Source organism: Oncorhynchus nerka, linkage group LG6, assembly GCF_034236695.1.
Source record: "Oncorhynchus nerka isolate Pitt River linkage group LG6, Oner_Uvic_2.0, whole genome shotgun sequence".
NCBI lineage: Eukaryota > Metazoa > Chordata > Actinopteri > Salmoniformes > Salmonidae > Oncorhynchus > Oncorhynchus nerka.
In genome coordinates, this window is record NC_088401.1 from 17,619,481 (window position 1) to 17,636,766 (window position 17,286).

General features: G+C 43.0%; 1 protein-coding gene across 2 annotated transcripts; it reads left to right on the plus strand.

Annotated features, from left to right (window-relative positions):
* Positions 1-703: 703 nt before the first annotated feature.
* Positions 704-12,493, plus strand: LOC115131077 (eotaxin-like). 2 transcript variants are annotated; one of them, XM_065019325.1, is made up of 4 exons: positions 704-1,107; positions 6,361-6,481; positions 11,099-11,169; positions 12,096-12,493. In XM_065019325.1, exons 1-4 carry the CDS (start codon positions 1,026-1,028, stop codon positions 12,131-12,133), a joined length of 312 nt encoding a protein of 103 aa, XP_064875397.1. In that variant the 5' UTR covers positions 704-1,025; the 3' UTR covers positions 12,134-12,493. The 2 variants fall into 2 exon arrangements, 1 of the variants encoding a protein (XP_064875397.1); XR_010464046.1 differs by lacking the exons at positions 704-1,107; positions 6,361-6,481; positions 12,096-12,493 and adding exons at positions 8,870-9,583; positions 9,717-10,626.
* Positions 12,494-17,286: the final 4,793 nt, after the last annotated feature.

A 17,286-nucleotide genomic window follows, 5' to 3' on the forward strand; every position in this document is an offset into this window, starting at 1 on the left:
TTACCATGCTGCGCATTGTGACAATAGTGCAAGCAAAAGTGTAGAGAATCATTGTACCATCCAAACCGCTGTGAAATATATTTTCAATAACCAAGAATACTGTATTTTCAGCTGTTTGAATCTGGTGTACAAAACCAAAAGTAAAAGACTCAAAAACGAAACTTAAGAACTGGAAGCATTGAAATAGCACTCATAGAACAGATTTACTGCTTCTTAGACTTGCTTTCAATGAGAATGACAGAACTATAACTCCTTTTCTATGTGAATTTGGTCTGGTCACTCATAAAGTTACAGCTTTAAGAAATGTTCATCTGAACAATTTCATGTTATGCTTATTTATTCAACTTAGGTGTAAACATCAAGAAATCTATGAAACTTTGCTGGAACTGAAACAACAGAAAATAAAATGATGTTATTTGATGTCGTCAGTCTGACATCACGGGACACAGAAAAAAACACCATGCATTTGCAGCATCAGTTGTTCACACTTTTTAGTGTGTGTGTGTGTGTGTACCTTTTATTAATCCATCCTTCTCAGAAAGACTGCTGCAGGGGTTTGGAGTTTTGGTGGTTTGTCAAGTGAGGTAGTAGGGGGTGAAATAAAGTCAGAAAGGGAGAGAGAGAGGGGCGGAGGTGTGAATTTACCATTACCAATACTGACCACATCGTACAATGACACACACATGAACAAAGCAAGGTGGGACTTGCCACTCATGCTGTGAATGTAACCCACAGTGAGATACAAAACCTGACACTTCCCCTGCCTTCAAGACAGACTCATCGCCACGGTTAGCAGACCACTCAGTAGACCTCCGACCCGTCTCCGTAGTTTTAGTGCCTAGCAGAGTAGCTATCTGTCTCTGTTGGTCTGTCGAACAGTCGGTACATCAATCTGTCCATCTGTCCAGCCAGTTAGTCAGCCAGTCAGCCAGTCAGCCAGTCAGCCAGTCAGTAAGCCAGTCAATTAGTCAGCCAGCCAGTCAGTCAGCCAGTCAGCCAGTCAGTCAGTTAGCCAGTCAGCCAGCATGTCCGTGTTCCAATCCAGGACCCTCTCTCTGGCCCTCCTGATCACCATGTGTGTGTACCTCACCTCTGTGTCTGCTAACTGTGAGTACTGATTCAGTGATTGATTAATTCATTGGTTGATTGATTGACGATGTAGTGATTGATTACCACATTATATTGTGTACATTCTTTAACTATATATGAATAGATAATATCTATATTATGCTATATACACTCACATTAAAATGCAGAAAATGTTACAATTTGGTTAAAGTTTCCATTGAGTTACTGTAATTGACAGGCTTTCGACAGACCTCCTACAACTCAGACCTCTTGGATCCAGAGTGGTCCACGAATCACAGTTCTCTATTTATTTAAAATACTTTTTAACTGTTTAGTTTTACATGGGGGGGATGATAACTAACCGTTTGAATATACTGCATCTTCAGTAGACATCTGACACCTCTGAGATAGGCCAGGTCACATGGTTTCCTGTCAGTGTCTCAGCTTTATGTAGCTCACCCTGCACTATCATCTCCAATGTAAATAACATGAGAAAGTCTACCTCTGATAAGCTTCCCAGTAAAGCATTAAAAACAATCAAACAACCCAGAAAATTGCTAAAAATAGCCCATATTAACATATGTAGCCTAGGAAACAAGGTCCATGAAGTCAATAACTTGCTTGTAACAGACTGACTATCTCTGAAACTCACTTAGATAATACATTTGATGTTACAGTGGTAGCTATACATGGTTATAACATCTACAGAAAAGACAGAAATGCCAACAGAGGAGGTGTTACGGTCTATATTCAGAACCACATTCCTGTAAAGCTTAGAGACGATGTTATGTTAAATACTGTTGAAGTAATATGACTACAGGTTCATCTGCCTCACCTAAAGCCCATTCTTGTGTGAAGCTGCTATAGACCACCAAGAGCTAACAGACAGTATCTGGATAATATGTGTGAAATGCTTGATAATGTATGTGATATCAACAGAGAAATATATTTTCTGGGTGATTTAAATATTGACTGGCTCTCATCAAGCTGCCCACTGAGGGAAAAACTTCAAACTGTAACCAGTGGCTGCAACCTGGATCAGGTTGTCAGTCAACCTACCAGGGTAGTTACAAACAGCACAGGAATTAAATCATCAACATGCATTGATCACATCTTTACTAACGCTGCTGATATTTGCTTTAAAGCAGTATCCAAATCCATAGAATGTAGTGATCACAATATAATAGCCATATCTAGGAAAACCAAAGTTCCAAAGGCTGGGCCTAATGTAGTGTATAAGAGGTCATAAAAGAAGTTGTGTAGTGATTCATATGTTGATGATATAAAGTATATTTGCTGGTCTGTGATGTGTAATGAGGAGCAACCAGACTCTGCTGGTCTGTGGTGTGTAATGAGGAGCAACCAGACGCTGCTGGTCTGTGGTGTGTAATGAGGAGCAACCAGACGCTGCTGGTCTGTGGTGTGTAATGAGGAGCAACCAGACGCTGCTGGTCTGTGGTGTGTAATGAAGAGCAACCAGACGCTGCTGGTCTGTGGTGTGTAATGAGGAGCAACCAGACGCTGCACTTGACACATTTATGAAACTTCTTATTCCAATTACTAATAAGCAGCACCCATTAAGAAAATGACTGAAAAAACTGTTAAATCCCCTTGGTTTGATGAGGAATTGAAAAATTGTATGGTTGAGAGGGATGAGGCGAAAGGTATGGCAGATAAGTCTAGCAGCCCAACTGATTGGCAAATGTACTGCAAATTTAAGAAATCATGTGACTAAACTAAAGAAAAAAGAAAAGGAACTACACTATGAAACAAAGAGAAATTATATAAAGAATTATAGTAAAAAGCTTTGGGGCACCTTCAATGAAAAAAAGCCAACTCAGCTCCTTCATTCATTGAATCAGATGGCTCATTCATCACAAAGCCCACTGATATTGCCAACTTCTTTAATTACCTTTTCATTGGCAAGATAAGCAAACTTAGGGATGATATTCCAGCAACAAATGCTGCCACTACACATCCAAGTATATCTGACCAAATTATGAAAGACAATAATTGTACTTTTGAATTCGTTAAGTCAGTGTTGAAGAGGTGAAAAAATGATTGTTGTCTATCAACAATGACAAGCCACCAGGGTCTGACAATCTGGATGGAAAATGACTGAGGATAATAGCAGACAATATGCCACATCTTCAATCTAAGCCTACTAGAAAGTGTGTGCCCTCAGGTCTGGAGGGAAGCTAAAGTCATTCCGCTACCCAAGAATAGTAAAACCTCATTTACTGGCTCAAATAGCCAACAAATCAGCATGTTACCAACACTTAGTAAACTTCTGAAAAAAATGGTGTTTGACAATTCTACTTCACAGTTATCACATTGACAACAGAATTTCAGCATGCTTATAGGGAAGGACACTCAACAAGCACAGCACTTACACAAATGACTGATGATTGGCTGAGAGAAATTTATGATGAAATGATTGTGGGGGCTGTCTTGTTAGACTTCAGTGCAGCTTTTGACATTATCGATCATAGTCTGCTGCTGGAAAAATGTATGTGTTATGGCTTTACAACCGCTGCTATAATGTGGACAAAGTGTTACTTATCTAACAGAACACAGAGGGTGTTCTTTAAAATGGAAGCCTTTCAAATATAATCCAGTTAGAATCAGTAATTCCCCAGGGAAGCTGTTTAGGCCCCTTGCTTTTTTTCTATTTTTACAAACGACATGCCACTGACTTTGAGTAAAACCAGAGTGTCTATGTATGTGGATGACTCAACACTATACACGTCAGCTACTACAGCAACTGAAATGACTGCAACACTCAACAAAGAGCTGCTGTTAGTTTCAGAGTGGGTGGCAAGGAATAAGTTAGCCCTAAATATTTCTAAAACTAAAAGCATCGTATTTGGAACAAAATACTCACTAAACCTTAAACCTCAAGTAAATCTTGTAATAAATCATGTGGAAATTGAGCAAGTTGAGATGACTAAACTGCTTGGAGTAACCCTTGTCGTGTCTTTACTATCATTAACTGAAGACTGATAGATTTTATCAAAGATTCTCTGTAATTAGTTATTACACGATCAACTGATTAATCACTTAACTAATTAACTAGGAAGTCGGGGCATCAAGGAAAATATTCAGATTACAAAGTTATCATTTCCTAAAATAACTTTTCAGATATTTTACCTGATCAATTAGTCTTCGAATTAATGAATGATTTACTTTACCTCACGTTAGTCTCATTCCAAAGACATCAGTGGAACAGCCACTTTACAATAGTAAACTTTTAAGCATCCTATCCTAACTTTACCAGTCTTCACTATGAGTCATCCATACATCAATTGTCTTAAATAATTGATTTATTACTAACTACGTAATTCACAGAAATGCATAAACAAACAAACAAACAAGGTAAATGTGGTTACATGAAGTGAGAATGTGCCCTAGTGGGTTAAACCAGCATGGCGGCTTGTTAGACAAAAGGGAAGTGGGGGTCGACTAAGAAGTCACTACAAAGTGATAATTATAACAATTGAAATGCTAATCCTTTGCACATGAACGCTCACTCATTCGGGAACAATTGCAATCAATATATATATTTACGCTCAGTGTGTCATCTTGATCGCTGGTGAAAAGTTCATTTCTTTTGTAGAATTGTACATCTCTCTCCCTCTCTCTCTCTGTCGTGGTTATAGTGGATAGTTCAGAGTGACATTCATTTGTTTCATTATAGAATGGACGTTTTGGCGGTTGTCGTTCTTTGCGTTCAATGAGGCCTCCCTCTGATTTAGTTCAAATCAAAAGGGAATTGTATTTTTCTTCATTAAACAGTCCAAAATCATATTACACAATTATACAAACAGTATCATACTCACTCATTCATCTTATACAACAATTAGATGTAAACCTAATATCTGAGGCTATTATATAAACAGCGTTATGGTAATGTGGCCACACCATCTCCCATGAGCTTCCCCAAGTTGTGACAAACGGACCAGTTCGTAGCTGGATTCTTCACCGATCTTTTATACTTTCTCCGAAACATGAAATTGGTTCGTACCTCAAGTTCTGTGAGGTGGAAGGAATTCCTTTGTCCTCTATGAAATTTTACTCTGCCTCTTATACTGTGTGTCCATGAGAAGATCTTCAGGAATTTACGACGTCTCTCTGACCACAGCAACCTAGTTGAAGGAGGCAAGGGGGAGGCAGGGAGAGGGGGATGGGGCTTGCTATACCCAAAGAGGCCAACGTCATGGCACCCTAGATTGGAAACTGTTATGGTCAAAACATATTAATGCTGTAGTAGCTCAGATGGGGAGAAGTCTGTCTATAATAAAATTATGCTCTGCCTTCTTAACAACACTATCAACAAGGCAGTACCTACAGGCCCTAGTTTTGTCGCACCCTCTACTGTCCAGTCATGTGGTCAGGTGCCACAAAAAAAGGACAAAAAATTCAATTGGCGTAGAACAGGGCAGGACGGCTGGCCCTTGGATGTACACAGAGAGATAATATTAATAATATGCATGTCAATCTCTCCTGGCTGAAAGTGGAGGAGAGATTGACTTCATCACTACTTTTATTTATGAGAGGTATTGACATGTTGAATGCACCGAGCTGTCTGTCTAACTACTGGCACACAGCTCGGACAGCCATGCATACCCCACAAGACATGCCACAAGAGGTCTCTTCACAGTCCCCAAGTCCAGAACAGACTAAGGGAGGCGCACAGTACTACATAGAGCCATGACTACATGGAACTCTATTCAACATCAAGTAACTCATGCCAGCAGTAAAATTAGATTTAAAAAACAGATTAAAAAACACTTCTGGAACAGCGGGGACTGTGAAGCAACACAAACATTGGCACAGACACATGCACACACACACACGATAACATACGCACTATACATACACATGGATTTAGTAGTGTAGATATGTGGTAGGGGGGAGTATGGGCCTGAGGGCACACAAATCTGTGAATGTATTGTAATGTTTTTAAAATGGTATAGACTGCCTTAATTTTGCTGGACCCCAGGAAGAGCTAATGGGGATCCATAATAAATACAAACTAAAAACACATACTATTTATGGTTAGATTAGAGATCAGAGGCTGCCCATTCTCATTTATTTTTTCCACTAAATGGTCTTTTGAGCAATCACATCAGATCTCTTTCACATCAGATCTTTTTCAGAGCTGATCTGATTGGTCAAAATACCAATTAGTAAAAACAAAAGAACTGAATTGGGCTGCCTGTCTAAATATTTTATTTCTGTCTTTCTCTGTCTCCCTTTCTGTCACTTCCTTTCTTCCCTTTTATCGATCAGATCGTCGGCCAACTAAGGTAACCACAAGTTGCTGCACAAGAGTGTCTGACTCTCACATCAAATTTAGACTGCAAGGATACCACATCCAAAACGCCATGCCACCCTGTGTTGATGCCATCGTGTAAGTCTCGAACACACACACATTTAACTCGGTGGTGTATGTTTTATGTGTAACGGATGTCGTCTTCTGAAGAGGAGGAATCGGACCGAAGCGCAGTGTGGTAAATGTTCATGACTTTTTATTAAACAGAACACTGAAACAAAAATGACAAAGTGAATAAATGAAACCGAAACAGTCCTGTCAGGTGCAAAACACTAAACAGAAAACAACTACCCACAAAAACCATGTGAGAAAACGTATGTATGTTTCCCAATCAGAGACAACGATAGACAGCTGTCACTGATTGAGAACCATACCCGGCCAAAACAAAGAAATACAAAATCATAGAAAAAAGAACATAGAATGCCCACCCAAATCACACCCTGACCAAACCAAAATAGAGGCATAAAAAGCTCTAAGGTCAGGGCGTGACATTATGATTAACTTCTCATGGTATGATTGTGGTAACATACTGAAACTCAAGTCCTTTAGTTCATCCGACCTAGAATACCTCACAAGATAATTATTTTCAGTTTTAGTCAGATCCATGTATATTCCCTCTCAAGCCGATACCACGATGGCCATCAAGGAACTACACTGGACTTTGTGCAAACCACATATCATGAGGCCGCATTTATTGTAGCTGGGGGTTGTAACAAAGCAGATTTGAGGAAAAAATGTAAGTTCTACCAACACATTGACTGTAGAACTCGCGCTGCTAAAACACTTGATCACTGCTACTCGCCCTTCCGGGATGGCTGCAGGCCCCCCCTCCCTTGGGCAAATCAGATCACGACTTAATTTTGCTCCTCCCTTCCTATACGCAGAAACTCAAACAGGAAGTAGCTGTGCTAAAGTCTATTCAACGCTGGTCTGACCAATTGGAATCCAAGCTTCAAGATTGTTGGTAGCCTCCGAGAATAACATTGATACATACACTACCGGTAAAACGTTTTAGAACACCTACACATTCAAGGGTTTTTCTTAATGTTTTTTTTTTTACCATTATCTACATTGTAGAATAATAGTGGAGATATGAAAACTATGAAATAACACATATGGAATCATGAAGTAACCAAAAAAGTGTGAAACAAATCAAAGTATATTTTTAGATTTTAGATTCTTCAAATAGCCACCCTTTGTCTTGATGACAGCTTTGCACACTCTTGGCATTCTCTCAATCAGCTTCACCAAGAATGCTTTTCCAACAGTCTTGAAGGAGTTCCCACATATGCTGGCACTTGTTGGCTGCTTCTTCTTCACTCTGCAGTCTGACTCATCCCAAACCATCTCAATTTGGTTGAGGTCGAGGAATTGTGGAGGCCAGGTCATCTGATGCAGCACTCCATCACTCTCCTTCTTGGTCAAATAGCCCTTACACAGCCTGGAGGTGTGTTGGGTCATTGTCCAGTTGAAAAACAAATGATTGTCCCACTAAGCGTAAACCAGATGGGATGGCGCATTGCTGCAGAATTCTGTGGTAGTCATGCTGGTTAAGTGTGCCTTAAATTCTAAATAAATCACAGACAGTGTCACCAGCAAAGCACCCCAATGGCATAACACCTCCGCCTTCATGCTTCACGGTGGGAAATACACATGCGGAGATCATCCGTTCACCCACAACCCGTCTCACAAAGACACGGTGGTTAGAACCAAAAATCTCAAATTTGGACTCCAGACCAAAACACAAATTTCCACCGGTCTAATGTCCATTGCTCGTGTTTCTTGGCCCAACCAAGTCTCTTATTATTATTGGTGTCCTTCAACCATGAAGGCCTGATTCACACAGTCTCCTCTGAACAGTTAAAGTTGAGATGTGACTGTTACTTGAACTCTGTGAAGCATTTATTTGGGCTGCAATTTCCGAGGCTGGAAATTCTAATGAACTTATCCTCTGCAGCAGAGGTAACTCTGAGTCTTCCATTCCTGTGTCGGTCCTCATGAGAGACAGTTTCATCATAGCGCTTGATGGTTTTTGCGACTTCACTTGAAGAAACTTTCAAAGTTCTTGAATTTTTCTGCATTGACTGACCTTCATGTCTTAAAGTAATGATGGACTGTGGTTTCTCTTTGCTTATTTGAGCTGTTCTTGCTATAATATGGACTTGGTATTTTACCAAAAAGGGCTATGTTCTGTATACCCCTCTACCTTTTCACAACACAACTGATTGGCTCAAACGCATTAAGAAGGAAAGAAATTCCACAAATTAACTTTTAAGAAGGCACACCTGTTAATTGAAATGCATTCCAGGTGACTCCCTCATGAAGCTGGTTGAGAGAATACTAAGAGTGTGCAAAGCTGTCATCAAGGCAAAAGGTGGCTATTTGAAGAATCTCAAATATAGAGTATATTTAGATTTATTTAACACTTTTTTGGTTTCTACATGATTCCATGTGTGTTATTTCATAGTTTTGATATCTTCACTATTATTCTACAATGTAGAAAATAATAAAAATAAAGAAAAACCCTTGAATGAGTTGGTGTTTTATAACTTTTGACCGGTAGTGTACACTGACACGGTGACTGAGTTTGCCAGGAAGTGCATTGGCGATGTTGTTCCCGCTGTGACCATTAATATCTACCCAACCCAGAAACAGTGGATAGACGGCAACATTTGTGGAAAACTGAAAGCGCGAACCACCCCACCCCATGGCAAGGTGACTGGGAATATGGTTGAATGCAAACAGTGTAGTTATTCCTTCTGTAAAGCAATTAAACAGGCAAAACGTCAGTTCAGAGACAAAGTGGAGTCGCAATTCAATGACTCAGACACGAGACATATGTGGGAAGGGTCTACAGACAATCACGGATTACAAAGGTAAAACCAGCCACGTCACAGACACCGACGTCTTGCTCCTGGACAAGCTAAACACCTTCTTCGCCAGCTTTGAGGATAGCACAGTGCCACCGCCCGCTCCCAAGGACTGTGGGCTCTTGTTCTCCGTGGCCAACGTGAGTAAGACATTCAAGTGTGTTAACCCTCACAAGGCTGCCTCCTCAGAGCATGCGCAGAGCAGCTGGCTGGAGTGTTTACAAACATATTCAATCTCTCCCTATCCCAGTCGGCTGTTCCCACTTGCTTCAAGATGTCCACCATTGTTCCTGTACCCAAGAAAGCAAAGGTAACTGAACTCAATGACTATCGCCGTGTAGCACTCATTGCATTAAGTGCTTTGAGAGGCTAGTAAAGGATCACATCACCTCTACCTTAACTGACACCCAAGACCCACTTCTATTTGCTTCGTGCCCCAATAGATCCACAGACGATGCATTCGCCATCACACTGCCCTATCCCATCTGGACAAGAGGAATACCTATGTAAGAAGGCTGTTCATTGACAATAGCTCATCTTTCAACAACATAGGACCCTCCAAGCTCATCATTAAGCTCGGGGCTCTGGGTCTGAACCCGACCCGGTGCAACTTGGTCCTGGACTTCCTGACGGGCTGTCCGCAGGTGGTGAAGGTAGGAAACAACACCTCCACTTTGCTGATTCTCAACACAGGGATCCCACAAGGCTGCATACTCAGCCATCTCCTGCACTCCCTGTTGACCCATGACTTTCAGGCCATGCACGCCTCCAACTCAATCATCAAGTTTGCAGACGACAACAGCAGTAGGCCTGATTACCAACAACGAGGAGACAGCCCACAGGGAGGAGGTGAGGGCCCTGGCATGGTGGTGTCAGGTAAATTACCTCTCCCTCGATGTCAACAAAACAAAGGAGATGATCGTAGACTTCAGAAAACAGCAGAGTGAGCACGCTCCTATCCACATCGACGGGACTACAGTGGAGAAGGTGGAAAGATTCAAGTTCCTCGGCGTACACATCACTGACAATCTGAAATCGTCTACCCATACAGACAGTGTGGTGAAGAAGGCGCAACAGCGCCTTGGTCCCTAAGAGCCTCACAAACTTTTACAGATGCACAAATGAGAGCATCCTGTCGGGCTGTATCACTGCCTGGTACGGCAACTCCAATGCCCGTAACCACAGGGCCCTCCAGAGGGTGGTGGGGTCTGCCAAACGCATCACTGGGGGCACACTGCCTGCCCACCAGGACATCTACAGCAGCCGTTGTCACAGGAAGGCAAAAAAGATTATCAAGGACATCAACCACCCAAGCCATGGCCTGTTCATCCCCGCTACCATCCAGAAGGCGAGGTCAGTACAGGTGCATCAAAGTTGGGACCGAGAGACTGAAAAAAGGCCATCAGACTTTTAAATAGCTATCACTTGTCACCTACCACCCGATTACTCAACCCTGCACCTTAGAGGCTGCTGCCCTATGTACATAAACATGAATCACTGGTCATTTTAATAACGGAACACTAGTCACTTTAATCATGTTTACATACTGCTTTACTCATTTCATATGCATATACTGTAATCTATTCTAATCTATTTGTCATTGCCACTCCGACATTGCACATCCTAATATTTCTATATTTCTTAATTCCTTTCTTTAACTTTTAGATTTGTGTGTATTGTTGTGAATAGTGAGATACTATTGCACTGTTAGAGCAAGGAACACAAGCATTTCTCTAAACCCGATATAACATCTGCTAAATATGTGTATGTGAACAATACAATTTAATTTGATACATTAGTAGTAATATTCTCTGTTTTGTTTCAGCTTCTACACAGTGAAAGGAGGGAAGATCTGCTCTGATCCCAAAGCACCCTGGGTCAACAAAAGAAAGCAATGTAAGGAGCTAACTTTCTCACACACACACACACACACACACACACACACACACACACACACACACACACACACACACACACACACACACACACACACACACACACACACACACACACACACACACACACACACACACACACACACACACACACACACACACACACACACACACAGTCTTGTACACCTAACCTTGTGGGGATGCAGAATTCAGTCCCATTCAAAATGTTAGTTTCTCTAACTCTAAACCTAAACACAACACTAACCTGTACTCTAACCCTAACCTTAAACCCTAAACCTAACATTAGCTCCTAGATCCTAACCCTTAACGTAATTCTAACCTTAACCATAAACGAAACACTAGCTCCTAACCCTAACCCTTAATGTAATTCTAACCCTACCCCTAGCCCCTAACCCTACCCTAACCCTAGATCCTAACCCTAACACTAGCTCCTAACCCTAAACGTAATTCTAACCCTAACCCTTAATGCAATTCTAACCCTAACACTAATTCTAACCTTAACTCTTAAACCCCCTACAGATAGCATTTGACCTCGTGGGGACTAACAAAATGTCCCCAGTTGGTCAAATTTGGGTTTGTTTACTATTCTTGTGAGCACACAACAACCCTGCCCACACAACAACCCTGCCCACACAACAACCCTGCCCACACAACAACCCTTTCCACACAACAACCCTGCCCACACAACAACCCTGCCCACACAACAACCCTTTCCACACAACAACCCTTTCCACACAACAACCCTGCCCACACAACAAACATGCCCACACAACAAACCTGCCCACACAACAACCCTGCCCACACAACAACCCTGTCCACACAACAACCCTGTCCACACAACAACCCTGCCCACACAACAACCCTGCCCACACAACAACCCAGTCTTATCTTTCTGTCTCTCTCTAGATTTGAATGTGATGAAAAAGCAAAGAAGACATGTTTGACCATGACTGGAACCCTCTCCACTGTAAACACCCCTCCTCACCATCTCCTGCATCCTCCTCCCCTCCTCACCATCTCCTGCATCCTCCTCCCCTCCTCACCATCTCCTGCATCCTCCTCCCCTCCTCACCATCTCCTGCATCCTCCTTCCCATCTCCTGCATCCTCCTCCCCTCCTCACCATCTCCTGCATCCTCCTCCCCTCCTCACCATCTCCTGCATCCTCCTCCCCTCCTCACCATCTCCTGCATCCTCCTCCCTTCCTCACCATCTCCTGCATCCTCCTCCCCATCTCCTGCATCCTCCTCCCCTCCTCACCATCTCCTGCATCCTCCTCCCCTCCTCACCATCTCCTGCATCCTCCTCCCCCCTCACCATCTCCTGCATCCTCCTCCCCTCCTCACCATCTCCTGCATCCTCCTCCCCTCCTCACCATCTCCTGCATCCTCCTCCCCTCCTCACCATCTCCTGCATCCTCCTCCCCTCCTCACCATGTCCTGCATCCTCCTCCCCTCCTCACCATCTCCTGCATCCTCCTCCCCTCCTCACCATCTCCTGCATCCTCCTCCCCTCCTCACCATCTCCTGCATCCTCCTCCCCTCCTCACCATCTCCTGCATCCTCCTCCCCCTCACCATCTCCTGCATCCTCCTCCCCATCTCCTGCATCCTCCTCCCCTCTTCCCCATCTCCTGCATCCTCCTCCCCTCCTCACCATCTCCTGCATCCTCCTCCCCTCCTCACCATCTCTTGCATCCTCCTCCCCTCCTCACTATCTCCTGCATCCTCCTCCCCTCCTCACCATCTCATGCATCCTCCTCCCCTCCTCACCATCTCCTGCATCCTCCCCCCTCCTCACCATCTCCTGCATCCTCCTCCCCTCCTCACCATCTCCTGCATCCTCCTCCCCTCCTCACCATCTCCTGCATCCTCCTCCCCTCATCACCATCTCCTGCATCCTCCTCCCCTCCTCACCATCTCCTGCATCCTCCTCCCCTCCTCACCATGTCCTGCATCCTCCTCCCCTCCTCACCATCTCCTGCATCCTCCTCCCCTCCTCACCATGTCCTGCATCCTCCTCCCCTCCTCACCATGTCCTGCATCCTCCTCCCCTCCTCACCATCTCCTGCATCCTCCTCCCCTCCTCACCAACTCCTGCATCCTCCTCCCCTCCTCACCATCTCCTGCATCCTCCTCCCCTCCTCACCATCTCATGCATCCTCCTCCCCTCCTCACCATCTCCTGCATCCTCCTCCCCTCCTCACCATGTCCTGCATCCTCCTCCCCTCCTCACCATCTCCTGCATCCTCCTCCCCTCCCCATCTCCTGCATCCTCCTCCCCTCCTCACCATCTCCTGCATCCTCCTCCCAAGATCCTCTATCAGCACGCTTCACTTTTCTGCTTATTTTTTGTCCATCTGGTCCTTAAGATTATTTTGTTGTGTTTTAAATTGATAGAATTTCATTAAAATACAGTATGTTACAGTCTGTTGTTGTGCTAATGTTGTTCATGTGGTTACACTGATCTAAGACAGAGACGAAATTGCCATGGGGAACATGCCCCCCCCCACCCCCAATATTCAGAACAGGTGTATATTCGTCCCCCCCCAATAATTACTTTAAATTCAAACAAAAATGTGAACATGTCATAAGCAATGGCAAAATGTGTAGAATTGCAGGAAATTAGCTTTTAAGTAACTGTTCAGTGTTTCCAGATTTCTATGAAATATGACCTACAATTAATTACAATATGAGTGAAATGGTTTTCCTTCTAAAAAATTTAAATTAAGTATGTTAAGTATGTTATTAAGTATGTTATTAAGTATGTTATGAGGAAGCATTTATGGTGTTGGCATATATGTTGGCTGGTCAATAAAAATATTCAGGCGAGTAGACCGCTGATTGGCCAGCTCATCCCCCTCAGGAGGATGACATCATCCTCTGTGAGGAAATACCAAGCATTTGTTTGAGGTTGGGGTTTTGAAGTTTTTTTTACTTCCAATTTATGCTTCGACCACAAATATGAGAAAAGGAGGAGTCAACGACATTATTTGGGTTAACAGAATATTAACTTTTGAAAGTGAGATTTTAACTGGACAGTTACTTTAAAGCTGCAGCATTCTTCCACTTACCCTCCCATTTATACTGTTTTCAAAATACCCCTCCATATACCTCTTAAAATACCCCTCCATATACCCCTTAAAATACCCCTCCATATACCTCTTAAAATACCCCTCCATATACCTCTTAAAATACCCCTCCATATACCCCTTAAAATACCCCTCCATATACCTCTTAAAATACCCCTCCATATACCCCTTAAAATACCCCTCCATATACCCCTTAAAATACCCCTCCATATACCTCTTAAAATACCCTCCATATACCTCTTAAAATACCCCTCCATATACCCCTTAAAATACCCCTCCATATACCTCTTAAAATACCCCTCCATATACCCCTTAAAATACCCATCCATATACCTCTTAAAATACCCCTCCATATACCCTTAAAATACCCCTCCATATACCTCTTAAAATACCCCTCCATATACCTCTTAAAATACCCCTCCATATACCCCTTAAAATACCCATCCATATACCTCTTAAAATACCCCTCCATATACCCTTAAAATACCCCTCCATATACCTCTTAAAATACCCCTCCATATACCCCTTAAAATACCCCTCCATATACCTCTTAAAATACCCCTCCATATACCTCTTAACATACCCCTCCATATACCCTTAAAATACCCCTCCATATACCTCTTAAAATACCCCTCCATATACCTCTTAAAATACCCATATACTCCATATACCCCTCCATTAAAAATACCCCTCCATATACCTCTTAAAATACCCCTCCATATACCTCTTAACATACCCCTCCATATACCATATACCTTTAAAATACCCCTCCATATACCTCTTAAAATACCCCTCCATATACCCCTTAAAATACCCCTCCATATACCTCTTAAAATACCCCTCCATATACCTCTTAAAATACCCCTCCATATACCCCTTAAAATACCCATCCATATACCTCTTAAAATACCCCTCCATATACCTCTTAAAATACCCCTCCATATACCTCTTAAAATACCCCTCCATATACCTCTTAAAATACCCCTCCATATACCTCTTAAAATACCCCTCCATATACCTCTTAAAATACCCCTCCATATACCTCTTAAAATACCCTCCATATACCTCTTTAAACATACCCCTCCATATACCCCTTAAAATACCCCTCCATATACCTCTTAAAATACCCCTCCATATACCTCTTAAAATACCCCTCCATATACCTCTTAACATACCCCTCCATATACCCCTTAAAATACCCCTCCATATACCCCTTAAAATACCCCTCAAGAGAGGCTTAATAAGTCATGTCAAACTGTGTAGAATTGCACAACAATTTCGCCCTTGATCGAAGCACACAGTAGTGTTCTGAAGTGATATATAGCAGAGCTGAGAGTCTAACCTCTTAGTACCACCTAGTGGCCAACTGGGACTACACAGTGTGTCTGAGGTAGAATAGGACCACAGATTAAGAACAAATTCTTATTTACAATGACCGCCACCAAATGACAAAAGGCCTCCTGCGGGGACGGGGGCCTGGGATTCAAAATAACAAATAAATACAATATAAATATAGGACAAAACACCATCATGACAAGAGACAACACGGCACTACATTTACATTTACATTTAAGTCATTTAGCAGACGCTCTTATCCAGAGCGACCTACATAAAGAGAGACCTAAGACAACAAAATAGCAAGGCAGCAACACATGACAACACAGCATGGTAGCAACAAAACATAACAACAACATGGTAGCAGCACAAAACATGGTACAAACATTATTGGGCACAGACAACAGCACAAAGGGCAAGAAGGCAGGGTAGCCTAGTGGTTAGAGCGTTGGACTAGTAACCGAAAGGTTGCAAGTTCAAATCCCCGAGCTGACAAGGTACAAATCTGTCGTTCTGCCCCTGAACAGGCAGTTAACCCACTGTTCCTAGGCCGTCATTGAAAATAAGAATTTGTTCTTAACTGACTTGCCTAGTAAAATAAAGGTAAAATAAAAAAAATAAAAAAAAAGGTAGAGACAACAATACAACTGTCAGTAAGAGTGTCCATGATTGAGTCTTCAAAATGAAGAGATTGAAATAAAATTGTCCAGTTTGAGTGTTTGTTGCAGCTCGTTCCAGTCGCTAGGTGCAGCGAACTGAAAAGAGGAGCAAACCAGGGATGTGAGTACAATGAGGGGATGAGGCCTGCTGTGTGTCACCTTCATACACATGCACTGACCTGGCTGTAGAGAGAGCAGCAGGGGGCCTGTAGATTGTAACAGTGTTTTATTTATGTGACGGCTGCTCCTCTATATATTATTACACCTTTAGAAACACACGGACCATTCAGAGAGAGAGAAATTATTAAGAGAGAGTGTGGGAAGAGAGGGGGTAGAGAGAGAGAGAGATGATGGGAGAGATGAGGGGAGAAGAGAGAGATGAGGGGAGAGAACAGAGAGATGAGGGGAGAGAACAGAGAGATGAGGGGAGAAGAGAGAGATGAGGGGAGAGAACAGAGAGATGAGGGGAGAAGAGAGAGATGAGGGGAGAAGAGAGAGATGAGGGGAGAGAACAGAGAGATGAGGGGAGAAGAGAGAGATGAGGGGAGAAAAGAGAGATGAAGGGAGAACAGAGAGATGAGTGAAGAGAGAGATGAGGGGAGAAAAGATAGATGAAGGGAGAACAGAGAGATGAGTGAAGAGAACAGAGTGATGAGGGGAGAACAGAGAGATGAGGGGAGAGAACAGAGAGATGAGGGGAGAAGAGAGAGATGATGGGAGAAAAGAGAGATGAAGGGAGAAAAGAGAGAGATGAGGGGAGAAAAGAGAGAGAGAAACAGAGAGATGAGGGAGAAGAAAAGAACAGAGATGAAGGGAGAACAGAGAGATGAGGGAGAAGAGAACAGAGTGATGAGGGAGAGAGATGAGGAGAGAGATGACGGGGGAGAGAGAACAGAGAGATGAGGGGAGAGAACAGAGAGATGAGGGGAGAGAACAGAGAGATGAGGGGAGAGAACAGAGAGATGAGGGGAGAACAGAGAGATGAGGGGAGAACAGAGTGATGAGGGGAGAACA